Source organism: Populus nigra, chromosome 12 (assembly GCF_951802175.1).
Source record: "Populus nigra chromosome 12, ddPopNigr1.1, whole genome shotgun sequence".
Taxonomy (NCBI): Eukaryota; Viridiplantae; Streptophyta; class Magnoliopsida; order Malpighiales; family Salicaceae; genus Populus; species Populus nigra.
In genome coordinates this window covers 15,444,345-15,471,499 of record NC_084863.1, presented here as the reverse complement: position 1 = coordinate 15,471,499, position 27,155 = coordinate 15,444,345, and the positions used below count along the sequence as shown (strand labels likewise).

General features: G+C 34.3%; 5 protein-coding genes across 5 annotated transcripts; 2 read left to right on the top strand and 3 right to left on the bottom strand.

Moving 5' to 3' along the window:
* Window positions 1-149: 149 nt before the first annotated feature.
* On the bottom strand, window positions 150-1,851 carry LOC133669815 (CBL-interacting serine/threonine-protein kinase 11-like). The gene has a single exon (XM_062090125.1). The coding sequence runs from the start codon at window positions 1,613-1,615 to the stop codon at window positions 365-367; it is 1,251 nt and encodes a 416-aa protein (XP_061946109.1). The 5' UTR covers window positions 1,616-1,851; the 3' UTR covers window positions 150-364.
* An 8,323-nt stretch (window positions 1,852-10,174) lies between these two features.
* Window positions 10,175-12,552, bottom strand: LOC133670253 (EPIDERMAL PATTERNING FACTOR-like protein 6). The gene is made up of 3 exons (XM_062090778.1): window positions 11,717-12,552; window positions 11,443-11,492; window positions 10,175-10,594 (listed from the first exon to the last, which is right to left on the bottom strand). The coding sequence occupies exons 1-3, from the start codon at window positions 11,853-11,855 to the stop codon at window positions 10,364-10,366; spliced, it is 420 nt and encodes a 139-aa protein (XP_061946762.1). The 5' UTR covers window positions 11,856-12,552; the 3' UTR covers window positions 10,175-10,363.
* A 7,732-nt stretch (window positions 12,553-20,284) lies between these two features.
* On the top strand, window positions 20,285-21,577 carry LOC133669045 (protein GRAVITROPIC IN THE LIGHT 1). Its single transcript, XM_062089054.1, has one exon. It carries the CDS (start codon window positions 20,285-20,287, stop codon window positions 21,575-21,577), a length of 1,293 nt encoding a protein of 430 aa, XP_061945038.1.
* A 453-nt stretch (window positions 21,578-22,030) lies between these two features.
* LOC133669426 (transcription repressor OFP17-like) lies at window positions 22,031-22,967 on the bottom strand. The gene has a single exon (XM_062089552.1). The coding sequence runs from the start codon at window positions 22,851-22,853 to the stop codon at window positions 22,293-22,295; it is 561 nt and encodes a 186-aa protein (XP_061945536.1). The 5' UTR covers window positions 22,854-22,967; the 3' UTR covers window positions 22,031-22,292.
* A 1,725-nt stretch (window positions 22,968-24,692) lies between these two features.
* On the top strand, window positions 24,693-26,243 carry LOC133670212 (transcription repressor OFP4-like). Its single transcript, XM_062090728.1, has one exon. It carries the CDS (start codon window positions 24,842-24,844, stop codon window positions 26,138-26,140), a length of 1,299 nt encoding a protein of 432 aa, XP_061946712.1. The 5' UTR covers window positions 24,693-24,841; the 3' UTR covers window positions 26,141-26,243.
* Window positions 26,244-27,155: the final 912 nt, after the last annotated feature.

Below are 27,155 nucleotides of genomic sequence, written 5' to 3'. Positions count from 1 at the left end.
AAAGCCAAGAAAGCTAGCTAATTTACTCTTCACGAGTTCATTGTCAAGCTATATACACAGGGTACGAAACCAGCAACAAAACTAGAATTACATTAATTTCCACAGCAAAATGGATCGACCTTGGCGGCAAAAAAAAAAACAAGAAGAAGAAGGCAAAAAAAAGAAACTTTTATTATTAAGAACAGAGATTACAAGTACAAAAACAATACATTTAACAACATTCATAGTTTTTTTTTATCAGGAAAAATTAAAGAAAGGCAGCAAACATATGGCAAAAATTCATTTTTTCTGGCAAATAAGAGATGACCAAATTCCAATTAGCAGAAACCTGGCTCTATTGTTGATTAATAAGTACTCCTAATTACTAAGTAGCCATAATCACAGGCTTAAGCTTATTCTTCCATGTCTCCTTAAAGCATCCAGCATCACCACCACTCCTCTTAGCCTCCACAACAAACAAAGTATCGGTTAACCGGTAAACCTCGACCGCTATCATCAGGTTACCATTTTGACCTTCCATCTCCAACCCCCATTCTTTCCTTCTCTTCACCCTCAACCTCTCCTCCTTTGCAAACTCCTCAATCTTCTTCATCAAATTCTCTGGCGATTCGGTCGACACAAATCTTTCTCCGTCATCAACCACGTTATATGAATCATCAAACAACCCTGATAGGTTCAAGCCGGAGGAGAAAGATATGATATCGAAGGCATTCAAGCTTGTAGAAGCTAATTCCTCATCCTTTTTCTCATCACCCTTGTTGAGCTCCTCGTCGTAGAAATTAATTTCCTTATGCTTCCCTTTCTTGAACCAAGGATCCTTCAGAATCTCATCAATGGTGATCCTTGTCTCCGGATTCGTATCAAGAAGCCGAGACAAGAATCGTTTCAAATCGGTGGACATCCATTTAGGGCATCGGAATTCACCTTTGTAAATTTTTTTATACATGGCCATCAAGTTTGGATCATTAAAAGGCAAAAAACCAGCTGTTAAGACAAAGAGAACAACCCCGCAAGACCAGACATCAACCTTAGCACCATCATAACCTTTCTTTGCAAGAATCTCAGGAGCAACATAAGCAGGAGTTCCACAAAGCGTGTGCAAGAGCCCATCAGTTCGGATCTGATCTGTAACAGCACTTAGACCAAAATCTGAAACCTTCAGGCTCCCATTTTCATCAAGAAGCAAGTTTTCAGGTTTCAAATCACGATGAAAAATTCCTCGAGAATGGCAATAACCTACCGCAGAAATCAACTGGTGAAAATATTTCCTGCTAAGATCTTCGCTAAATCGCCCTTTAGCAACCTTGGCAAACAATTCTCCACCTTTAACATACTCTATAACGAAATAAATCTTCGTCTTGGTAGCCAAGACTTCGATCAGTTTCACAATATGAGGATGGTTTAGCCTTCTCATGATGGAGATCTCCCGCTTGATGTTGGACATCAAGCTAGGGTTAGAGATCTTCTTCTTGTTGATAATCTTGATAGCGACACTTTTTCCTGTTTGAACATCTCGAGCATGGTACACCTTCGCGAAGGCTCCACATCCGAGAAGCTTTCCAACCTCATACTTGCCAAACAAGGCATTTTCCGATACGCTTTCGATCTCCGGCATGCAATATCTTCCTAAAGATCGAACCAGCCTGCGTGCCGGTTCGATCAAACAAAACAAAACAAAACAATAACAGCAACAGCAACAACACGCTAAAAGGAATTAGCAATGATGGGCTTAAAGAGAGGCAAATTTAGCGGTGGGTATTTAAGGGTTGATCTAGGACTTTTTTCTTCTTTTTTTTCCCTGGTATAGGGAGGTGGCTTTTGAGAAGAGATTGGTACAGTGTCTTGTGATCACGCGTTGTTGAGAAATTTAAAGAGCTTAGAAATTTGGTCATCGTCCACGTGCTGAGGTTCTATTGGGCGGGAGGTTGGGGTGACTAATAGAAAAGTGACACGTGTAATGTGGGTGATTAATGAGAATTGACAAGAGAGAGTTTAATTTGGTGATTTGGTTTTGATTAATATTTATTGTGGAAAATTAATTCGGAATTTTTTTTTTTTGAAATATCTGAGGAATTGGAAAATTAAGTGTAAACTTTTTCCCTTTTTTATTCGAGGAGGATAGATTTGGTTGCCTTGGAGGGAAGTGCCAAAAGATGTTTTTTCTTGTATTTCCATGAGAGGACTTGGCATTTAAATTTGAATTGTGACGGGTTTTTTTTTTGTTTTTTTCCGGAGGATATTTAAATTAATGTTTTTATTTATTCTTTAATTTCCAAGAGAATAATTTCAAGTATTTGATTTATAATCCAACATATACTTTGATTGAACCTTAATTAATTGCTATATATATGAGAATTGAATATTCGAATATATAGATCTACTTGTAACGCATCAAACATTTTCTCGCGCTCGTAGTTCTTGTCTTCTTCTTTTTTTTAATTAACAATACTAAGGATTTAGAATATTAATAAATATTTAGAAATAAATGCTGCTTAATTATCTCTAAAATGAGTTGAATTTAGTCACACACATGGACAAAGAAAAGAACAATATATCAAGGATGAGTTGTATGCAACCAATCTAACTGATTTGGTAATGCGTTATAACTTCTTTTTTAAAATAAATTTTAAATTATTTTCTATCTAAAAAAAATATTTTTCAAATGTTTTTGATAATTTTAATGTCTTAATATTAAAAAATATCAAAAAATATTTTAATGTAGTTTTTATTAAAGAATAGTTAGATAAATCTATGCAACACATTAGTACTTGATTTGATATATAATGTGTTTTTTAAAATAACTTTTTAATTATTTTTTATATGAAAAAATATTATTTCTTAAGTGTTCTTGATAATTTTAATGTGTTAATATTAAAAAAATTATTTTAATGTATTTGTTATTAAAAAAAATAGTTAGAAAAATCTATGCTGCAACACATTACCAAATATATACACGTTATATTTCCTTCGAAAGGCAGGCCATTTTGTGGATCTGAGTTCACCTCGAGATTTTAGAATTGACCAAGCAACTGTCTCTGAAAGGCAGGATGGCGGCAGGGACGGTGAGGAACAACAATGGCACTACTATGGCGGCAGGGACGGTGAGGAACAACAATGGCACTGCTTGAAAATTGACAGCAAATTTGCTAGCTACCAGGCCAGAGCTAGCTAGATAGGTTCAAAAATAAGAGGAACTGTAGAATACTCCTTGGCATTAATTTTTATAATTACACTATGAATCAATTACCTAGATACTGATCTGTATTTCAACATTAATTATTAGGTATTAATTTAACAAACTATATAAAGAAATTTTGCATATTGTTATTATTATTATTATTTAATTAAATTGATTAGAAAGGTGGGCAAGAAAAGGACATGATAAAATAGATGTCACATTCACAAATTTGGTACTTAGCCGCCAACATGAAAGCTAAATTAATATTTTAAAACGTGAACACATAGAAAGGCCTCAAAATTCCACGTATAAATAAATTTGAACACCAGCAATGTCGGCAAAATAATTCATAATTATACGTGTGTGTGGATGTGTGGCGTACGTGCCAGCAATGAACGTCCTGAAGTCAGCAATTCAAACTTTGATTAAAAACAAGAAGCATCATATATTATTGCAAAATATATGGATCGATCGGGTGATATATCAGGTCTTTGGAAGGAAAAAGTTTGCTTCTTGTTGCTATATATATTTGCTTGATGAGATTACAAGCTCAAGCTTTCTATATATAATAACGAACCTTAAATTAATTATTAGGTATTTATTCAATGGTTTTAATTTTCTCTTATTTTTGGGCATAATCTAAGTGTTCCTTCCGATTGCACAAGCCAAGAATTACAAACCTCAGAACAAAGGGGCCGAGACTTCCCGACTTCAATACTACAGACCGAGACCTATTGAGCCTAGAACTAAAGGGCCCAACCACTACTGACCTGTGAACTAATAGGTAGAGAACCTCTAATCCTAGAACTACCGACTCGAGAACTACCGGTTCGATAACTCTTCCCCAAGAACTATCCGGTCGTCAACTAAGAACTAACATATATGTCAATAACTATCAAGCTCGTAATTCATGGGTTGAGAACTCCCGACCCAAGAGTTAATCGGCCGAGAAGTAAGGGGCCCGACAATACTGACCGCATAACTAATGGGCCAAGAAATCCCAACCCTATAACCAATATGCCAAGAGCAACATACCCAAAACCAACAAGCCGAGACATACCAGGTCCAAGAGAACCCTCAAACCTATAATTAACGAGCAAAAAACTAACGGGCATAATACTTCCGACCTGAAAACTACTGGATTGAGAACTCCCACCCTAGAGTAAAACTAATATAAAAAAAATCAATCAACCCCACTTTTTATTTAACTCGAATTTCAAATTAAATCATGTGGAAGTTAAGGAGTTGTCTTCACATGATCTAGAAAACATAGATTGAGTGTTAAAAAAAATTCACCTTTTAAATCAGTCACATAAATTAAGAAAAAAATAACAATTTACCTCAAGTGCTTACATTAAAATTTAAAGTGAGGAAGTTGAAAAAAAACCATGACTCCTTGAATATAAAACCATTACATTAAGGCTAAAAAAGATAGTTTTAAGATCTGAATTAGGGGATAATACAGCGTATGGTCTAGGTCACTAGTTAGGAGGGTAACCTTTAAAAAAATAATCAAAATAATGTCATTCTAATCAAATCTTTTTTTAAAAAAAAACAATCAATTGATTGAGGACTGAGTTTTGACCGGATCAATTCGGTTAATATGTCATGTCTGGGTTTTTGACCAGATTAACCATGTTTCTCCCTTTCTTTTTCTTTAATATGGGTCGGTGAAGTCCCGAGTTGATCTTACAAGTCAATCTAAGTCTTACAATTAAGTTAAAAGCAATATTGTAATGTAGCATTGCAATCTGTTTTTTTAATGTAACTCACACACAGCTAAGAGATTGTTTGACATTATAGTAATTTCTGTTTGTTTTTTAAAGTGTTTTTTATTTTAAAAAACATTAAATCAATGTTTTTATATGTTTTTCGATGATATTAATATGCTGATATCAAAAAAATAATTTTAAAAAAATATTATTTTAATTAAAAAATATTTTGTATCATATTACTAAATTATATATTATAGCTAGAAGGAATCAGGGTTTTACTGTGGACTGCACAGTGCAGTCCACAGTAAAACACTGATTCCTTCCTTAGGTGTGTTTTTTTTTTTTAAATTATCTAAGTTTTTTTAGCTTTTTTTTTTATATGCTTTTTGGAATTTTTTTTTTGCTTTTTTCTTTGTTTTTTTTAATTAATTTTTTTTGTTTAATTTAGTTTGTTAATGTTAAATTTCTTTCTATTTAGTTATTAGACTTTCATGACACATATCCCGAGTTTCACGGGTTAACCTGGTTTCACGGGTGAACCCAATTAATTCCGGGTTGACCCGTTAATTTTTATTATTATTATTTTCATAAATATTTTTGTTTAATTTAGTTTGTTAATGTTAAATTTTTTATTTATTTAGTTATCAGACTTTCATGACACAAATACTGGGTTTAACAGGTTAACATGGTTTGACGACTTAACCCGGATTTTTTTTCTTTTTAATTAATTTTTTTTGTTTAGTTCAGTTTGTTAATATTCATTTTTTTTTATTTAGTTACCAGGCATTCATGACACGGATCCCGGGTTTAACGGGTTAACTTGGTTTGACGAGTTAACCTGAATTTTATTTTATTTTTTGTTTTTTTGTTTTTAATTATTTTTTTCGTTTAGTTTAGTTTAGTTTGTTAATGTTAAATTTCTTTCTATTTAGTTTTTTTTCTTCTTAGAGGTTTTTTTTCTTTTATTTTTTCTTTTTAATTAATTTAGTTTATTAATATTAAATTTTTTTCTAAGTAGTTCTCGGCTGATGCCTTTAGTTTTTTTTTATGCCTTTGACTGTGAACTGAACAGTGCAGTCCACAGTGAAAAGGTTGATGTCTTTTTTTTCTTTTTAATTAATTTTTTTTGTTTAATTTAAATTGTTAATGTTAAATGTTTTTCTATTTAGTTATCAAATTTTCATTACACGGATTCCGGGTTTGACAGGTTAACCTGGTTTGACGAGTTAACTCAGTTAATTCTGGGTTAACCCATTATTTTTTTTTCTTTTTAATTATCAAACTTTCACGATGCAAATTCAAGGTATGACGAGTTAACCTGGTTTGAAAGGTTAACCCAATTAATTCATAATTTTTTTTTCATTAGTTTTTTTCTTCCTGTTAGTTTTTTTTTAACTAATCTATTAAATTATCACACTTTTATGACATAACCTTGCAGCCAGACCCTCGTCCAATGCTATTGGGTTTCGTATTGCAGTCCAGACACTTTTATGCTAAGGGTTAACCCAAGTTTAATGTTATTATTAATATTATAAACATTACTCTTGGGTCAAGCGTTGCAACCAAACCTGAGACTCTTGGGTATAACTTTGCAAAAAAAACCTAACACTTTTAGATCTTAACTATTTTTAAAATGCAAAAAATAATTGACCCACGACATCGCGCGGGACATGTAACTAGTATATAGCTAAAAGGAATCAGTCTTTTACTGTGGACTGCACTGTGCAGTTCACAGTAAAACACTGATTCCTTCCTTAGGCGTTTTGTTTTTTTTTTTTGGTTATCTAAGTTTTTTTAGCTGTTTTTTTATGCTTTTTGGGATTTTTTTTTGCTTCTTTCTTTGGTTTTTTAATTAATTTTTTTCGTTTAGTTTAGTTTGTTAATGTTAAATTTCTTTGTATTTAGTTATTAGACTTTCATGACACATATCCCGAGTTTCACGGGTTAACCTGGTTTCACGGGTGAACCCAGTTAATTCCGGTTGACCCGTCAATTTTTATTATTATTATTTTCATAAATATTTTTGTTTAATTTAGTTTGTTAATGTTAATTTTTTTTTATTTAGTTATCAGACTTTCATGACACAAATACTGGGTTTAACAGGTTAACATGGTTTGACGAGTTAACCCGGATTTTTTTTCTTTTTAATTAATTTTTTTTGTTTAGTTCAGTTTGTTAATATTTACTTTTTTTTTATTTAGTTACCAGACATTCGTGAAACGGATCCCGGGTTTAACGGGTTAACTTGGTTTGACGAGTTAACCTGAATTTTATTTTATTTTTTGCTTTTTTTTTCTTTTTAATTATTTTTTTCGTTTAGTTTAGTTTGTTAATGTTAAATTTCTTTCTATTTAGTTTTTTTTCTTCTTAGAGGTTTTTTTTCTTTTATTTTTTCTTTTTAATTAATTTTATTTAATTAATTTAGTTTATTAATATTAAATTTTTTTCTAAGTAGTTCTCGACTGATGCCTTTAGTTTTTTTTTTATGTCTTTGACTGTGAACTGCACAGTGCAGTTCACAGTGAAAAGGATGATGTTTTTTTTAATTAATTTTTTTTGTTTAATTTAAATTGTTAATGTTAAATTTTTTTCTATTTAGTTATCAAACTTTCATTACACGGATTCCGAGTTTGACAGGTTAACCTGATTTGATGAGTTAGCTCAGTTAATTCTGGGTTAACCCATTAATTTGTTTTTTTCTTTTTAATTATCAAACTTTCACGATGCAAATTCAAGGTATGACCGGTTAACCTGGTTTGAAGGGTTAACCCAATTAATTTATTTTTTTTTTCTTTTTTTTCATTAGTTTTTTTCTTCCTGTTGGTTTTTTTTTTAAACTAATCTATTAAATTATCACATTTTTATGACACAACCTTGCAACCAGACCCACGTCCAATGCTATTAGGTCTGGTATTGCAATTCAGACACTTTTATGCTAAGGATTAACCCAAGTTTAATGTTATTATTAATATTATAAACATTACTCTTGGGTCAGGCGTTGCAACCAAACCTGAGACTCTTGAGTATAACTTTGCAAAAAAATCTAACACTTTTAGATCTTAACTATTTTTAAAATGCAAAAAATAATTGACCCGCGGCATCGCGCGGGACATGTAACTAGTACACACTAAATTAAGTAAGTAATGGGATTATGATGCATGTATGTGTATATATATATATATATATATCTCTTTGGATATCTAGGTTAAAAATATTCATTGATTTGCAAACGTGTTGGACAGTGCTTCTAGCATGTGTTTATGGGCTCCGATGCCGATTTTGAAACACCCCCGCGCCCCTCTTGTTTTTGGAGAAAGGATTTTTTGGCTATTTGGTCGGCATTAATTAATCACAATTTTCGTTTAAACAAATAAAACTAGGTTTTCTTCGATCTGGAGACAGCAAGCATATATGAATTTTTCAAGTCTTCGACCAATACTTGAATTCTTTTAATAGAAGCAAGTTGACTATAATATTTAAGCATCAACATACATAATTTATAGTTTAATTTTTTGTAAAGTCTTAAATCTGACAATGGCATCAATGGACAATATCGATGTAGCTAGCTCATTGATAGTACTAGCTAATTTTTTGATATCAATCAAAAGATCATAGGTTTAATTCTTAACAAATTAATATTAAGATTATATAATTATTGATCATCATGCATTCAGGGACGGAGCCAAAAGATAAAATTAGAGGGGGCAAGATTTCAATTGTGTTATTAATTTAACTAAAATCATATAAATTATCAAGGAAGGGCTGTAAAAATAATTTTCTTGCAGGAGCTCCAGCCCCTGCTTGCCACCCCTGTCTCCACCCCTGTATGCATTTAATTTCAATTAGAGAAGAATTATGAATAATCCAAAACAAGAAAAATCTCCTTCAGAATCATGAACAACATGGAAATGAACAAACAAATAGATTCATGAAAACAATATATATCAATAGAAGAATATCATACGGATACTCCCTCTCTAAGCCTCACAAATATTGATGACACCATTCATTACGTAGACAGCAAGGAACAATATATACTAGTACATGATACACTGATCTCTCTAGTTGTTTCTTGGAAGGTCACCATCTCCCCGTCTCTTTCGTCTCTTTTCCACCTCTTTTGTGTCTTTTTGCTTGTGTTTGCCGTTTGGACACTTTCATGTGAGTGTTCATGGGATTCCCTGCGAGAAATTTCCCTTGCACTTGCTTTTCATGCTCACCAAAACATACACACGGTCGGTCCCCCTGTAGGGACTTGATTTAGATTTATCAAAGCATCACGTGAAGATATTAACGTTGTAGTAACTGTGATTGGTGTTGGTTCCAACTGGACTCGGGCCTTTTCCCTTAAGAAAGGTGTAGGTAGGGCTGTGACCCAAAACTTGTCAGTGTCGGCCCTCCTTGTGGACTTTTGGGTTGGGCACTGACCCTGTGCTGTTCATCAATTTATTGATAAAGAAGATCAGCCCCGATTCCATCACTTTTTAAGCTTTCAATGATTTCAAGGCTCTAATATGGCCCCGGAAAAATTTGTGAAAACAGCTCAACCAATTGTGAGCAAACTTCCACCATCTTCTAGCTAGCCAAACATGATTAAGATAATTTGAAGGGTCTGGGCCATAGTTACATCTAGCCATGCGTGACCTACATGGTCTGTTTTGTCACACCCTATGCGCAATCTGTGCTCTATAGATTGGACGTTTGATAGGTTCATTTCATCTTTGCTAAAATAGAACACGTATTTCAAATCTCACTAGGCCGGCCAGCCCTTCAAAAGCAGCAAACTCCATACTTCCAGATTCTCTTGAGCCCGTCTCTTTTTTATTTTTTTTCATACTGTAGTCCTGAATTACACATCCTTGTGGTTTGTATTAATTATAGATTAGTTCGCAGGGTAGAACGAGGTTTAATAATCACTAGCTCTAGCTGAATATCCAAAATTAGGAATATCCACAAGGGGAAATCATTCTTCACAAATGTACTAGAAGGAGAGTGAATCATCAAGTTATTTCAAAAGTTGTATTCCACGCAGTGGTCAGTGTCACAAAAATTGACCTTGAAAACACTCGTTTAAGTTCACAATATGAAGGCATAAACACTTTGTGGCGCTTAATATCAGGTAGTGCTAACATCATATATATATATATATATATATATATATATATATATATATATATATATATATATATATAAGAAGTAAATAGTGATGCTATATATATATATATATAAGAAGTAAATAGTGATGCTTTTATACATATATAGATCCTATTAATTCTCCTCATGAACAATTTTCACAGTAGAATTTATAATTAGCGAGCAATAATCTTGCGCCATGTAGTCAACACACAAGCAAGTAATTTCATCGACTGGAGTTCTTTTCTTCTTCTTCTTCTTCTTCTTGTTTTTTTTTTTTCCAAAAATGAAAAAAAAACCCTTAAAAAGACCTAGCTAATAGCATGATTACATATCATCATGGCATGTACAACTTGTTCCCACATTTGCACCTCCATGCTTCGGGGTAATACTCAGCAGTCACCGGAGTCCCCGGCGGCACGGGCACATGCACCGGCTTGCATGGGGTGCACTTGCCACACTTTGATGTGCACCGTGGTGGGGATGACCCTGGGCCACTCAAAAACCTCCTTGCCATGCTCAAAGAAACCTCCATTGGGTCCTCGTGACCTCTTGTTTTCTCAAACTCCTATAAAAATACCAAAACCCATTAATTACCCGATAATTATTACAACTTTCTTGCAAGAAAATCAATCAGTCAAAAATTAATTAGTTTGGTACCAATCAGGTGCATAGTACACATAAAATTTTGCACACAATAATTACCTAAAGGACTTAGGTTAGGTTAGCTCAATTTGCCACTTGGTGAATGATCCTTACATGTGCTAACGTGCGCAAAATGAACACCACAAGAGGACGAGCAGAGGAGCTCACGAGAAGACATTGATAGATGGGACATGGAATTTAGAGTACATGGACATAGTTCCGGTTAAACCGCTTAGCACTGGTGGCGCAAGTTACCGAGACTCATGGAAAACAAGACAAAAATGTTAAGCAGTAAAGAAAAAGAATTTTCAGACTGGCTAACGTGCGCCGGATGGAATGGTGAGCATACAAGGGACCACTAGTACAGTCCTTCACTGTACTGTGCTGACTAATAAACCCTAATCATATGCCTGATGGTTCCATTGGATCAGCAGGTTACAAGATCATAACTTCTGTTTTTTTCATTTCGATCATAAATAGAAGATTAAAAATTTGTGGATGTAGCTAGGCAGTAGACACAGCTTGGTTATTTCTGTTCAGAAAGGAGAAAGGGAGACAGCTTGATTATTATTCACCCTAATGGGAAAAAGGAAAATATAAGGGACTGGTAAAAAAAACATGAAATTAATCATATTAGAATTAAATTCTTGACATATTCTTTTTAATTTGTAATCATATGGGAAATTGTTTGAAGCATTGATAGCATTATTAATCAATACTCTAGCTAGCCAGGTGAGGCGCAAGGGACCAATTAATTTTAACCAAACTCACCTGAAAATAAAAATTACGAGCTTTTCCGGATAATGGGCACCTGATGATGCCTGCAAGAAAGTTAATTACAACATGTTAGTACATAAATGGAATTAGGGGGAGGAAGAACAATTAAGAACATGGAGAAAATAATTAAGAAAAAAAACCAACGAAGATGGGCATTTCTTATTCCTTAATTGCAACAAGTGGAAGTGAATTAGTGATGGTGATGGTGGTTACCATTAAAGCTTAAAGAAGAGTACTTGAGAGAGAATTAGTGAGAGCTAGATCTTACCTAGACATGTAGTCTTGGAAGAGATGGTGCTGAAGAGTGCAACAAATGACAAGAAGAAGAAGATGGTGAAAGAAACACATTGAAAGAGAGAGGGTTCCTTGTTGAAGAAGATGAGTGATCTTTTGCTCTTCAACTCCATTAAAAAGTAGAAAGAACTATAAAGCTAGCACTAAGAATTCCCTTCAAGGAGACAAATACACCAAGCAGCTAGCCAGCTAATATATAGGGAGATTGACTGAATGGGGGAGTCTTGCTTAAACTTTCTTCCTGTCTTCTTTGACTCTTTAAGATTTGGGTGATCTACACTAATGGTCACAGAAACTGGAGTTGAATAGTAAGAGAAACAAAATACCTAACATCTTATCCTTATTGTTAGAGTAACACAACATTCACTTTTGAATAACTCTTTCTGTCTTTCTCCATGTCTCTGTCTCTCGAGAATCTTGATATAGTGAGTAGTCGTAGCAGGTAACTAGGTATTTGTGTGTGTAAGTGGGGGTGGTTGCAATGGAAATATATGTGGAAAAAGAGAGGCGTGAGAGGTTTTTGGAAAGAAAGAATTGATTTGTGTGTGTGAGAGAGGGAGATGGTGAATCTAAGTTATTTGGATAATGGGTTCCTAAGCTTTACCATGTTTGAGTCTTGGATTCTCTTTGCAGGCTTTCTTCACTGTCTTTCTATGTTTTCCAGACCAGGCAAAGAAAATTGCATATAAACAACAAACAAACACTATTCAGTATTCACCTCTCCCTTCCTTCCTGCCCTGTGCTCCCTATGGCTATGGCTATGGCTATGGCTAGCTTGCTAGCTCCTGCCACACCACTCTCTGGTCTCCTTTTTCCAATTGACCCTCGACACCTCATGTTTGCTTTTTCCTATATATTTTTTTGCCCTTTCTTTCTTCCTTTGAAAAATACTTTTTTTTAAAAATTGAATATTCTTAAATTAATTTTTTAATATTTTTAAGATTCCTTTTGATACATTAATGTTAAAAATAAATTTAAAAAATTAAAAAAAATATTATTTCTAATAAAAAACACTTTAAAAAATAAATATTACCATATTATTAAACAAAAAACTGCACATTTTTTTTTTCTCTCTTCATCTTCTTTTTTTTCTTTTTTAGCCTTCTTCCCTCTCTAAATTGAATAATTAAATGACAAAATAAAATTGAAAAATATTATGTATGAAACACCTAATTACATTTTGTAGTTAAGTAATCTCCCTTGCAACTACATATATAACATGATACTAATGGTTTTCCCATTCAAGTAAATATATGATATAGTAAAACTGTTAGTAATTTTATTTTATGTTGGCAGTCTAATTAAATCCATATAAAAATTGTAATATGCAGCCAGGAACTGTTATTGGACACACACACACACACACACATGCACATATAATGGACTTTGGTCGGTTGTCATTGCTGCAAAATTCAAGACCCGAAATTTCTGTTCAAATTTATTACATTGAAAGCAAGAGGTACTTGTTGTCTGCCTTAGTATGTGCTAGTAAGCCTCTCTAGCTAGACCATTGGTTCATTTCTTGAACCATTTACATTATTTAAGGGGTTGTTAAAAATATATTTTAACCCTAATAAAGAAAAAAATATCAGCAATATAATTTTTTATATACAAACACTTTCTAAAATTACTTTTTACATAGATTTTAAATATTTAATTAGTTTCATCTAGATTATTTCGGTTGATGATATAACTTTTTTTTTATTATAATTCTTAATTTGAATAAAATAAAATCAATATTTTATAATATCACGAATACAACTAAGAAAGGAAAACAAAAGCCTCGGGCCAACGGTCTTGGCAAAGTTTCCTTACCTTTGCATTCTGGATTCAAGTCTCGGTGTGTACGTTTGTTATCTCCGTGGTGTCTTACCTGTCTACTGGATTGCAAGGTGTTCAGTAGGTCTAGGAATTAGTCGTGGTACATGTCAGCTGACCCGAATACCTTGAATTATATATATATAAAACACAAAATAAATTCACTAGATTCCCCAGGCAAGGACTTGAAAACAAAATCAAAACATAGTGTGTAAGATACCTGAGTTGTACATAAATGGTCGCTTTGTGATGGACTAAATTCCAAGGAGTGTACTCCCCATGGTCCTAATGATCTTTCAATTCTTCCCTTTGTCTTTCTAAAAAAGTACGAACTTTTCTAATATTCTAATTAAACACCCCAAAATCCTTTCCTTAATCTCCCTATCTTTTCCTTTTTCCTATCCCCTTCCTGGTTAAAACTTCAATGCTTATCAAAAACAAGTTAAACAATATCAAGAGTCACACTCCAATACCATTTCTAGTACTACTAGCATAATGTCAGGGTTCTCATTATAAATTTTCCAATAAATTCCAAAACCACACGTTTTCACACATCATAAAATAACATTTGCCATCAGAATTTTACATATTAGCTGGGGATTGTTTTGTTGGTATTTAGGCACTGATGATTTTATCGAGAAAACATTTGCATTATTTGTTAAGGTGAATGTCTTATTATTTTTCATACAATATAGATATGATAGTTTTCATATATAATCTAACTAGAAATCATCTCATGCATAGAAAAATCATTGATAGTCCACATCAAAGTTATCTTTATTGGAAATTATATTTCTTCAAGACATCATACGTCAAAATCTTGAACGATCACAACTGCTTCAACTCATCAATCAACGGTCGAAGATAGTCATCTATATACCTACCCGAACTATTAGGACTAGATATGACCATATATAAGAACATGAACTTCGACCTCATACACATTTATCAGTGGCAAGTTGTAAACCATAAGTACCATTGTAATTAAGTCTCGGATGGATTTAATTGATAGATTTAAACTCATCAGGATGTATGTCTGTAAAAATAATAGGCCATCGTACTTTTTGGTTTTCTTTTTCATTCTTTATTTTCTTATTGTAATCCCCTCAATATATATCGAGAAAATATTTATTTCAATGTTTATCGATGTATACAGCAAGAGACTATATATTCTGTCAATAAAGTTCATCGCAATCTACCAACGAAAATTTTTTGTTAGTATTTTCATTTGTATTTGTCAATTTTCTGGTAGTATTTTAAAAAAATATAAATTCATCTCAAAACTTAATTAGAAACAGATTTATTTTATATCTTTGTCTTCATGCTTTCAATCAAATATACTTGTATCCCTTTTATATTTATTCTTTCTATGGTAAGAAACTAACAAAATACAAGAAATTTCCATTCAAGTTAGCCCTTATCCACACTGATACAAGGGTCGGAATCTATGGTTTCAATGGTTCCTTGATGAGTTTGAGAAATGTAGTACAAAAACATGGCAAATATGTCAAAGGGGTAATCAATTATGTGAAGCTAGCTAGCATATTTAGTAAGGTTTTTTTTCTCTCTCTCAAAAAAGGGCAATAAACTACATGCATACAAACATCACAATCCATGTTCTATTCTCCTGGCCTTCGTGTCCATAACTATGAATAGGTTGTGGCAAGCGTGCGTGCATGGGTGTAGTAGATGTGGATGTGGAGAAAAAGAAAAGTCCCCTGCACTTGCACTATAACTCATAACTCGTTCCTATGCTTTTGTTCACTTCTAAAGCCTCTAATATGCCTTTCCAATGCCCCTAGATTCTTGTCCCCCATGCATGAAGATTGAAGCAGTGTTGATTTTTTTTTAATGGTTAGGGTATTCTTCAACAAATTTCCATGCACTAATATTAAATATCTCCCATCTTAGATCTTAAATAACTAATTAATTGGGACGACGATTTCAAAATTGCTTGAAATCAAAGTGTACATAAAGATATCTTCAAAAATTAACAAGATGAAGAAAGATTTTGGAATTTTTAGAAACTTTGAGAAGACGAGACATCCCTAAATCCAATATTCTTGATCAGTTTTTGTATAAATTAATATATTTTTAAATTCAAATTCAGATATAATTGTTTTTGCTCAAAAACTCAAGGGAATGCATGAAGTCCTAAGGTCCATGCATATAAATTCTCAAAAATACATCATAACTGTTTCAAAACCCAAATTGACCGTTCCCCACCAAAGCCTGGGGTTTGATAGTAATATGTATGGGAAATGTGAGGGTGACATGTGAAGGCAATTATCCATCCTGACACACCCATCTCCATTATTTAACTTGAATAAAGCTGATAGACTTAGACTCTCTCTCTCTCTCTCTCTATATATATATATATATATATATATATATATATATATATTGTTGATTGTGATAAATTTGGAAATTTCTTGGGTCCACAAACTGAAGGCCTGTAAAAATTCTTTCTCCATCGACAAAGCCATTGGTAGTGACAGTGATCTTGGAAAACATGTCCAGGGAAAACTATATATATTCTTGAAATGCAGTACAAAACAGAAGAGAGGTCATCAAAAAAAATACGAGAAAAGATTTCCTTAAGACCTGTAATAGATATAGTGGTCCATCTTTAGTTCTTACATGTGCAAAATTCTGGAAATTAATTAAATTTCTGAAGTTTTGACTTGAGTTGTAAACAAGGTAGGTTGTTATTGTTATTATTAATTATTTTATTCCAGAAGCAGATTTAAAGGAGGGTGGTAAAAATCTATTTTTCATAAATATATAATTTAAACATGAATAGCCTATCTAGAATCTAATTAATAGGAAACAAAAATTCAATATTGACGTTCGGGAAGAATCCAGGATTATAAAATTTGGAATATATAGTTTTTATTTTGAAAGGAATATTTTGCAAGGGTTGCCAAAAATCAATTAACAAGTTCAAGGGGAATTTTGGAACTTCTGAAAATTTTGGAGTGGTCAGAGCTTTCCCCTGGCCACCCTCTAGTTTCGTCCTTGATTAGCATGCAAATGTTGATTTAAAAAAACCTAATTAATATTAATGATAAATTAGAGACTAGACCATCTAGCTAGTAGAGATCAACAACTATAATTCCTTTTATTTTTCCATTTCCCTAAAGGTTTTATTCGGAAAAAAAATATTGTGTATGGCCTGCTACTCATGAACTTTAATAAATCTTTACATCTTAATATTTTAACAAAAAAATACTCCAACTGACTTAAGCATTAAAGTTTACTTTTAACTATAAAAATACAAGCTTAATCCACTACCAACGAGAGAAAAATCTAGAGATTCATTAAAGTTTTTATATATTTCACCAGTGACAATGTTTATAAGAAATTAAATAAAAGTTTAGTTTAGTTTTCTATCTCCTTTTTTTTTTACTTCTATTGTTTCTTGTTATCAATGGCTAACAACATGGAAATGTCAAGTGGAAGAGTTACGGACCTTCCATCATCTTCATCAATTCCAATCAACTTCCATCTACTTACTCAACAAAGAAAAACACTTATAAAAGTTGTTTTGGCTATCCAATAACAACCTAGAGCTGTTCACAATCATCCACTGCTAATTTTTCAACAACTTGCACCTCCTGTATATCGGTAGCTTCATTTTACAAAAGAAATTGGGCAAAACAAAGTAGAGAAAAGTAGGCATAATAGTAAATCTTACTGTTCGTAGAAGTAGATCTCGTTACCATGGGGATCGCTCCTACAAATTTCATATATATATAGTATTTTAACAAATATAAGGTAGATATGAAACCCTAGGCAGACCATCAATGCAAGTCACTATTTGTTTGTCAAGAAATCTATTTGAGATTATAGTTTCGCAGAGATATATAGTAATGTACTTGCTAGCTAACAAAATAATATTGTTAATGGTCTACTGTGCAAGGAATAAGACATGAGAGAGCATTGTAGGAAAATGTTTCCAGTTCCCATCCTTTGATATGCTACTAGCTAGTTTGGACTATATAAATGTCACTATGTCATGCTCTGAATTCTTGTCTCCAATGTATATTTTCATGTCTCCTTCAAGCTTATATCCATCATATTCGTTTCATGTGATCAGAGATGAAGGTTTTCCCTTAATGGCTTTTACTTGCTAATTATATGATCCTTTTTCTAGCCCTGCATGCAATCGCATGTACAAGAGCAACGCGATATGCAGAATATTAATTAGGACCTATTTTTGTAGAATGTCATCAATACTGTATTATCAACAACCATCACAATTAATATTATTTGTTAATGGTAGAATATATTAATGGCAGCAATTTGACAGAAATCAACATGTTAGTGGCATAAACTATGGCAGATTCTTGGTAGAAATTGTGCCTGGAAATGAAAAGGTCTGTCCCTTGGTTCTGGCTATTTAGAGAGAGAGAGAGAGAGCGAAGGCAACAGAAAACACGATAAACAAGTAGTAGAAGGAGCTGCCTTAATCGGCAACAACAGCTACAGATTGGCAGCATAAAAATTGTAGTCTTAAAGCTGTAAATTTCCTTTAATTATGCCTACTTCTAAACTCTTGTAAAATTCTAATATGGTATCAGATCGAATTCTTAACTTTAACATTAATATTAATGTTGTTTAGGATATGTTTTTATATTAACTTTCTAACATATATCATACGCATGTAAGAAGTTAATTGTAACTCAGTCAACTTTTTAAAAGCTTTTGTTCTTACAGCAAATACACACTTAGGCCAACACACTCTAAGGCCTTGTTTGTTTGGGTGCAAACTGCGTTTTATAAGAAAAGCCATCAAGGTTGCATTAGCAGGACGTAGCCAAACGGGCTGGAGACCTCCTGGAGACTTGCATTTGCCTAATACAAAACCCATTTGGCCCACTTCTTGCCATTTCTTCAGATGTCCCTTCAAAGCTGCATGGGGACAGAGAGGTACACTACCCTACACCTCTCCTGCAGCACTTCAATGGCTACGATTCAGTCTGATAATTATATTGCTTTCTCTTGGGATGCTTAAAACTTCTGACACCGAGTATTTAGAAGAAGAAAAAATCCAAGCAGGAAACGAAACGAGCGTGCGGTTAATAGTTATTATTAGCCTTTTAACAGCAAGTACCTTCTTCGGTCTGGTAACGTAGTTGTCTCACGGTTGTTTCTTCCTTGGGCTAACTACATATTAGGTCTCTAATTCTGGTGGTTATTTCAAATCAGTCCCTAAAGTATAGATACTCTCAATTCTACCACCTGATATCAATGAATAGTAATTAGACCTGATCAGGGGTTAGATTGCCGTCGATCTTGGTATTATTACTTTCTTTATTATTTAATTATATGATAAATGTTCATTAAGATTTATTATATTTCTAATCAAAGTGTATATTTAGAAATGCAATAATTTCTACTTTTAGATGATTTTTAAAAGGGAATTTGCCTTGAAAAAGAATTAAATTGATGTTTGTTTTATTTTTGTTTTTATTATTTTGATTTACTGATGTTAAAAATAAAAAAAATTTAAAAACAAAAAAAATTAATATATTTTTAAGAGAAAATTAATTTTAAAAGCACTACAAAACATACGCTATCTTATTTCTAGTTGGATTTTTTAAGGATGGAAATAACAATTTCATTTGTTAATTTTAATGAAAAATAACCACATTTCTTTTAAAAAAACATTTTTGTTCTATATAAAAGGCTCTAAGATGGATTAAAAAAGACTAAGCTTTATCTCAAACTAGACTCGAACTTGCAAAGAACAACGTGCTAGTTGGATGGTAAAACCGCAGTAATAGTTAGTTTGAGTACCTTTTTAAAATAGACAACATAGTTGGAGGACTGATTTGTAGTAGCCAAAACCTCCCTTCTTTTCACTCGCATGATCATGGAACAAAGACAGTGTTAAAGAATTCAAACTCTGGAAACTCTGCGGGAGGTGAACAGGTTTCTGCTCCATTTCCCCAAAAATATACAGAAAAATATTTGAAAGTTGAAACCCTCACGTTCACAGATGACAAAGCCAAAATAAAGACTCTGTCTTTCTTTCTTTCTCTCCTTCCAAAACAAACACTGCATTGCATTTGAGTAAATGCCATTTTCAGCACTCCTTACGGTGCATTTACTTTGAATCCCATCACCTTTTTTTCTTTTCTTTTCTTTTTAAGATCAGAGACAAAGACATCCGGATAGCTAGCTATAGCGTCAGCAACTTCAGTTTTCTGTTTTGTTTTGTGTGTTTTTGATGTTAGAATGTGCTTCTTTTGAGCTCAAAGTTTAAATCTTGGACTGTTGTTTGATGATCTTGATCATAGCTTGTTGTCCTTGAACGTCTTTGATTTGGGTTTGAATAGAAGACAGGTAGTGATTTGATTAAGTTTGAATCTTTTCACTTTCTTTTAAGCACTAATCTTAGTTGTTAATATTTGTTTAATCAAGTATTAAAACCCCATTTCATTTCTTTAATATTTGGATGGTTCTAGGCTTCTAGCTACTATACTGCCAGGGTTAATGGCATTTGACCAGGAATCCTGGTTCATGTTGGTGGTGATATGCGTTGAAAGACCCCATTTTTGTGATTTAGTTTAGTTTGGGAGACTAGTGTCTGGGAAAGTTGTTAAATCCCATTAATCTTCATTATTAGTAGATCTGATTTACTTTGGGGTTTTAGCTTCCTTGAGGAATGGAGCATGTTACCAATAAACTCTCTAAACCCTCTTCAAATATATCTGAAATGGTATCCAAATTTGCAAAAGTTTGCAAATTGAGATCCATTGGTGTCTTCTCCAATGACCACCACTATCAACACAACCTCATTGGCAACAATGATGGCTCATCGATGGGTGAAGATAGTAGTGATGCCACTGAGGAAACAGAATTTGATGGCGAGAAAATCCATCCTCAACCTGTTGTAGTTCCAAGCAAAAGCAACATGTATGGTGACAAGGATATTGTAAAGTTGTTTGACACGGTTTCTGCCTTGAAACTAGCTTATGTTCAGCTTCAGGAAGCACATGTTCCCTATGATCCGGATAAGATTGTGTCTGCTGATGAACTTGTCGTGGCTCAGCTTGAAGCACTTTGTAAGTCCAAGAAGGTATTTAAGGAGAAGCAATTTTCAAAAACCAAGCTTGACTCCTCAAGGTTTGCCTCTCTGCGATCAGAAACTGATGTTATCGAGAAGCTTTTAGAGAAACTGAAGTCCCAAGATAGAGATAAAGATGCTGAGATTGTACGCCTGCGACAAGAACTCCTTGATTTGGATGCGGGGAATGCAGTATTGGTTGAGAAGATTAGGGAGAAAAGTTTGGAGAGAAGGAATGTGGCGATTTTGAATGTTGCCATGTTTGAGGATACGTTCAAACGAGCTTCGAAGGCCATTCATGACTTTGCGAGGCCAATAATTAGCTTGATGCAAGCTTCAGGATGGGACTTGCACCTGGCAGCGAATTCGATTGAAAATGGGGTTCTTTATGCTAAAAGATCAGATAAGAAGTACGCATTTGAAGCCTACATTGCACGAAGAATGTTTAATGGGATGACACTTGGATCCTATGATGTGGATGATGTTTTACGGTTTGATGATCCTATTGATTCTCTGATAGCTAATCCAAATCCAGGATTTGGCAATTTCTGTGGGGAAAAGTACATGCTTGTTGTTCATCCCATGATGGAGATGTCTTTCTTTCGGAATTTAGACCAGAGGATGTTCATATTGAGTGGCAAGCATCCAAGGACTCCATTCTATCAAATATTTGCAAGAATGGCAAAGTGGATTTGGATTCTTCAAGGAATCGCGACCTCAATTGATCCCAATGCACAAATATTTTCTGTGCATAGGGGAAGCAAATTCTCAGATGTTTACATGGAACCTGTTCAAGAGAACAAGGAAGGTGTGATTGTGTCCGAGGGAGAACAATCTAACTTCAAAGTTGAGTTTATGGTCATGCCTGGGTTCAGAATTGGAAGCACATTTGTGAAGTCTCGGGTTTATCTTTCAGAAACGAAACAGCCTGCCGGAACATAATAGAATGAGATGCTGCGACTTCCTGGCGGGTAACTTTCCAAAGCTAATCATGTTTTTTGTTTTGATGATATCAATGTTTAGGTCAAGTTAGTTGAGAATATTATAGCTAGTGAAATGTGGTGGGATTAAAGCCCAGAATCTCAGTGCCTGTACTTCTTCTCAGTTGTTTTTGATATATCTACATATGCTGCAAGCTGCAAGAACATTGTTGAATGCTTCTTCTTGAACTGTAAATAGATATCTACTTGATAATGCTAACATCTCTGCTTAGTGATGCCATCATACTCGGTAGTTTCCTTATTGCCTATTATGAACTGAATGGACATTAGAGTTTAGATAGTATGTATATTTGGTCTGTTATCTTACTAACATAGAGGTGCATAAAGCTCTATTTCTCAATTTTCCTTGTGTTTTTTCAATGTTGTACTTAATCAATGAGAAGGAAACCAAAGATCAGTTAATGACTAATCTTGTAATTAGTACGAAACGTGTGCTTTCCAATTCTTTGGCAGCATCCTCGAATTTCACAGCTCTCTCCCTTTGCTTGATTTGCCTCCTAACACTAAGAGAAAACGATATACAACAATGGGATTTATTCCTTTCATTATCTACTCGCATTACAAAGAGTCAACAGAGAAACCAGAAGAGGGACTGCGGAGAGGACAGGGATTGTCTCTGCAGCTGCAAAGGAAGAACAGCAATACTAGTCGCAGAATCATTTGGGAGATTTGGGACTATCAACGTCGGTGTTGTCAACATCAGGAGAGAACAAGTCCTTGCATAGCTCTCCGTAGAATCTGCAGACCAAACCAATGAAGACAGGACACTTGAGGTTTTTCCAGCAATACAGAAGCTCTTCCACATCCGCTAAATCCCTTACTTTTCCCTCTTCAACCATCATCTCCACCAAATAGTTCTCGAAACTTCTGCATGCATCTTCAACATCTTCATCACCAAAGGTTTGCCTTTTTGTGGCCAAACTGGCCTTGATATATGCTGGTGTAAGTGGAGATGGATAGAGCATTCTCTCACGCTCTGCTTCGGAGACGCTCCTAAGTTCTGCAACTCTGTCCATCTTTCTTGACTTCCTAAAAGAACGAAAAAAATTAAAAACTCGGCTCTTTTGAGGAGCTTTTCTGGGTTTTTTGCTACGACGATGAAGTCGAAGATCTCTTATAAAGACAGGTCTTTTGAGCTTGAATCTGAAGAGTATTAGTAGTTTCTTGCATGGCCTGAAAAGCTTGGATCTGAAGACAACTAATGCTTTCATTTTCATCTGTAATGATTGATATCAGAGTGTTGTTGAAGAAATGGAGCAGAATGGAGTCCTTTTATTGCTTCTAGCTAGTTCAAGGACATGATGTTGCTCCACTAACGGTTGGTGTACCAGAGGGAGAGAGAGTTTGTTGAAGATGGATATAATAAGAGGTTAGTTAAGCCCTGTGTGCTTCTCCTTGCTATTGTAGGGTTCATGTCCTCAAGGAGGAAAGTGGCACCCCATGAAGTGAGAGACTATTTTGGCAAGAATCCTGATATGGAGAAGAGTTCAATGGATGCTCATCATTGGGGCGAAAAGTTCCATTAAATTAAAAATGATCCTCATTTTCCAATTTGTGAATAATCTACCAACTTCATATGTGACCTTCAGATTGCTAGCAAAGCCATGTAGCGGAAGCCATGTTTACCAAATATATAACCAGTAAAAACCTCTAGCTTATTGGCGCGAGTGATGCATGAGTTAGTAGCTTTTTCTTCTCTTTTATTTTTATAAAAATACTAATTTACCCTAATCGAAATAAAGTTTATCAAAAAGACCTAGAGAAAAATACTAAAATACTTTTTAATTCATCCTTTATTTTATTTTTTTTACTTTAAGGACAATGAAGTAATTGTAAACTATGCAATAATAAATTTACGCACCTCTCATTTTATTTTATTTTTTTTCCTTAAGGGTATCTATATAATTTAACTGTGAAAAAAAAATATAAACTACTAAATTACCCCTAATTAATTTGCAAGTGACCTTTGAAATCCTTGAAAAATATCATTCTACCCCACCCACTAGCAAGGCAAAAACTTTGTATAGGAAGGATAAAATAATAATTACAGTGGTTAGTAAATCTTAAGTCCAAGACAACCTTGTCCTTGGTGGCTGGTGCTCTCTTTGGGCTAAAATCTAGCTCCTAAAGCCCCAAAACCATACACATTGAGACTCCAATTGCTTCTCACAATAGCCATCCTCAATCTGGGCTGTGCTTCTTCTGGTTTCATTCACAGTCTAATTCTAGTATAGCCATGAAACCAACTTTTCCATCTACTCCTGGCCTCTGAGTCCAGAAAAGTTGTTGGACACTAGCTTTATAGTTGCTGCTCTTACCATGGTTGTCAAGGTGGCAGCGCAAGCAGCAACTCTTGCCAAAAAACCATTTGTTGAACGCTTGAATGCCATTAACTTCCAGTCCCCGGTAAAGAGAGAATGTCTTATATATATCAGAATAAGAAATTTCGTACTTGACGAAGTTTTTTTTTTCTTTAGGAATTTTTCAGAAGGTTGATGAAATAATTGTTGTGATCATTAACATACATGATTCCTAAATTATTGCTGACTGTATTTGGTCCACAGTAGCACAGCCTAGTTCCTAAACTCAGTAGCCAGAAATAGGAGTGCCTCAGACAAAACCAGCATGTGATTGACCTCCCTTCACCTGTTGCTGTATCGGAATCCATCAGTTGGGAGAAATGCAATTTCATCCTCAGCTGGAAAAAGAGAAGTGAAAAAACCTATAAAGTGTTTGGTAGGGGACCCGAAACTGAATGTGCAGCACCAGGCATGTGGGGCATTGAGAAATCAAGTTGAAAAGGCACGGAATATCATCATTTATGAAACATGGAATCATGGGAAAGAACACAGCACTTAGTAGACATATGGGCCTTGATTAATGCTAAAATCATCATTACTCTCTCTTAACCCTTGATTTGGCTGAGCAAAAGATGAGGCCCCAGATGAGGTGTTCTCACAAATCTTCAAGTTCCAGCGATATATTGGCTACTGGCCACAGGAGTGTATATAAAATGGTACAAGTGATTCACAGACTAAACTTTAGCCAATGTTTTCAGGCCCTCAGTTTCTTTTAGTAAAGTTGAATTTTGGAGATCATTATGCATAACAAATCCTGATTATGTTTGTCTACTCCGAAAAAAAATAAAATTCTGATTTGTAATTCTGTTAGTGGTTATGATGGAAGAGGAACACACCTTGCTTTCATGCTGAACTTTTTTCTAGTGAGCCCCCATCTATTCTTTACCTTTTATAACCCAAACTTTGTAAGCTCTTTATATCTTTTCAGTAATCAAAGAGAGGGAAAGGTAAACCAACTCAGACAAATCTCAGAGAGGGGAAGAAAAATGGGTAATTACAGGTTTAGATTATCAGATATGATACCAAACGCCTGGTTTTACAAGCTCAAGGACATGAGCAAAAGCAGACAGCATTACACCTCTCGAGCTTCCAAGAAAAAACCACCTCCAGGAACTGTAACATCACAAAAACCCAACATTTCTCATCAAAGACACTCTTATTACTTCACCACAGAACCTGAAAGAGCTGAGAAATTAGATTACTATTCACCTGCAAATCCAAAAGCCTCAGATACTCATTTCCCTGATCCACCAAGAAAATCATCCAATAGAAGAAACAAAAGAAAAACCATTTACAAGCCTTCTCCAAAACTGGTGTCCACATTCTCTGCTGATTGTAGCTGTCGCGTTACAGTTAACTCGAACCTGACCGGGGTTATTCCAGGTGATTCACCTGACTGCTCTAGCTCTCCCGTTGAGAGCTCTTATGATGAGCTTGACTTCCTATCAGAATCTGATGAAGATGATGGTTTTCTTGTTCCTGATTCAATTGATCATCATTTAGCCTCCTGGTCTAGCTCTTGTAACTGTAATGTTAGCTCTTCAACCACTGACATTATCATTGATATGAATGAAGAATCCTATGAAAGGAAAATCAAGGAGGTTGAAGGGTTTGGTAGGATCCCTGAGCTAAACCTTCCTCCTATACTGACCAAGCCTGAGAAATTCAACGACAATGAAGTTACTAAGTTCAGAAGAAGTGCATCCAAATTGGAGGAGGTCAAAGCACGTAGGTCTCTCTCTGTCAAGATTGTCAAGGAGAAAAGCATTAGGACTTATAAAGAGAAAAAGATGAATCCTCCTACAAGAAAGTCCTCGGTGAATTCGGCAAAAGGGATAAAACTCCGAGCAAACACTGCAAGAATTGCGAGCAGGAAAATTCAGGGTTGTTCTCGAAAAAGTGTGTCATTGTCAAGAAACAAGACCTTTTCAGAGAGCTTTGCAGTGGTTAAGTTCTCAGTTGATCCACAGAGAGACTTCAAAGATTCAATGGTGGAGATGATTGTGGAGAACAATATCCGAGGTTCAAAAGATTTGGAAGACCTTCTTGCTTGTTACCTTTCTCTCAATTCAAAAGAATACCATTATATCATTGTCAAGGCATTTAAGCAAATCTGGTTTGACATGACTGACCTTCACTTGTAATTGTAAAGCCTTGTTAGATTATCAGATGCATGAATAATATGATCCTGTAAATGCTAGTGCTTTAATTAAAATTTCTATTCTCTGCTTAGAATTGTTGGTTTAATCATGGAGAATTTCTTCAATATGTAGTTGATTTTTAAAGAATTTTTACCAGGAAAATGTACCTAAAGAATCTTTGATTCCTTCCCAATTCACAGGTACTAAGCCCAAGCAAAACCATGAAGTTCATGACTGACAACAAAACCTGAGTTCTGTTTCTGTCAGAGTAAACTAAAAAGAAAAATTTGACATGTCACAACCTGCTCCGGTTGATACCAGATTTTCTGAAGAAAACAATGAGTTGAAATGCAAGCTTATGGATCATGATGAAGGACAAAGTGGAGCATGAGTAATGTTATGGTTGCCAACTGCATGAGCATGAGCTTTTGAGCTTGAGACATGGTTGAGGTAAATGTTGACTTTGAATGGACAAGACTTCCACATGCATGGACAACAACATTAAACAAGATTAGTCGAGTGCGATCAATTTGTATTTGGTAAAGAATACCTTAATAATTAACTTGAGCGAAACATTTATCATGCAACTAAACATAATTAACACCATTGACTTGATTGCTAACATTCACATGTATTAACTTTGTAATTAATTGCAACTGTGACAGCTCTTAGGCTCCGCTTGTTTCTGTGATGTGGCGCAATCCAACGAATGTAAGTGTTTGGTTAATGAATATATAACATAGTTTTGCCCCAAACTCTCGCGAACTCTCTCTTGAAATCTTAAGAAAAAGCTATAATTTATAGCTTTTCTTAAACTTTTTTAAAAAAACTGCAAGTGTAAAAACTACTGCAATGTCAAACACACTTAGAAAATCTGTATTTCAAAATGAGAAAAACAGAAAAACGGTGACACTCCGCTGTAAACTGTATATTCCTGCTTTCAGATCTCCATTCCAGACTTGCCATTGCTTTCCTACACAGGTCCAGATAGAAAGGATCATGAGCTGGTTTTTCGTAT

Bases quoted from the DNA above. Each gene is read 5' to 3' on its own strand.
- LOC133669815 (XM_062090125.1), bottom strand. From the start codon at position 1,615: ATGCCGGAGATCGAAAGCGTATCGGAAAATGCCTTGTTTGGCAAGTAT.
- LOC133670253 (XM_062090778.1), bottom strand. From the start codon at position 11,855: ATGGAGTTGAAGAGCAAAAGATCACTCATCTTCTTCAACAAGGAACCC. The intron at 11,493-11,716 runs GTAAGATCTAGC...ACTTTCTTGCAG, and splicing joins TTCCAAGACTACATGTCTAG to GCATCATCAGGTGCCCATTA. The intron at 10,595-11,442 runs GTGAGTTTGGTT...GTATTTTTATAG, and splicing joins CTCGTAATTTTTATTTTCAG to GAGTTTGAGAAAACAAGAGG.
- LOC133669045 (XM_062089054.1), top strand. From the start codon at position 20,285: ATGGTATCCAAATTTGCAAAAGTTTGCAAATTGAGATCCATTGGTGTC.
- LOC133669426 (XM_062089552.1), bottom strand. From the start codon at position 22,853: ATGAAAATGAAAGCATTAGTTGTCTTCAGATCCAAGCTTTTCAGGCCA.
- LOC133670212 (XM_062090728.1), top strand. From the start codon at position 24,842: ATGCTGAACTTTTTTCTAGTGAGCCCCCATCTATTCTTTACCTTTTAT.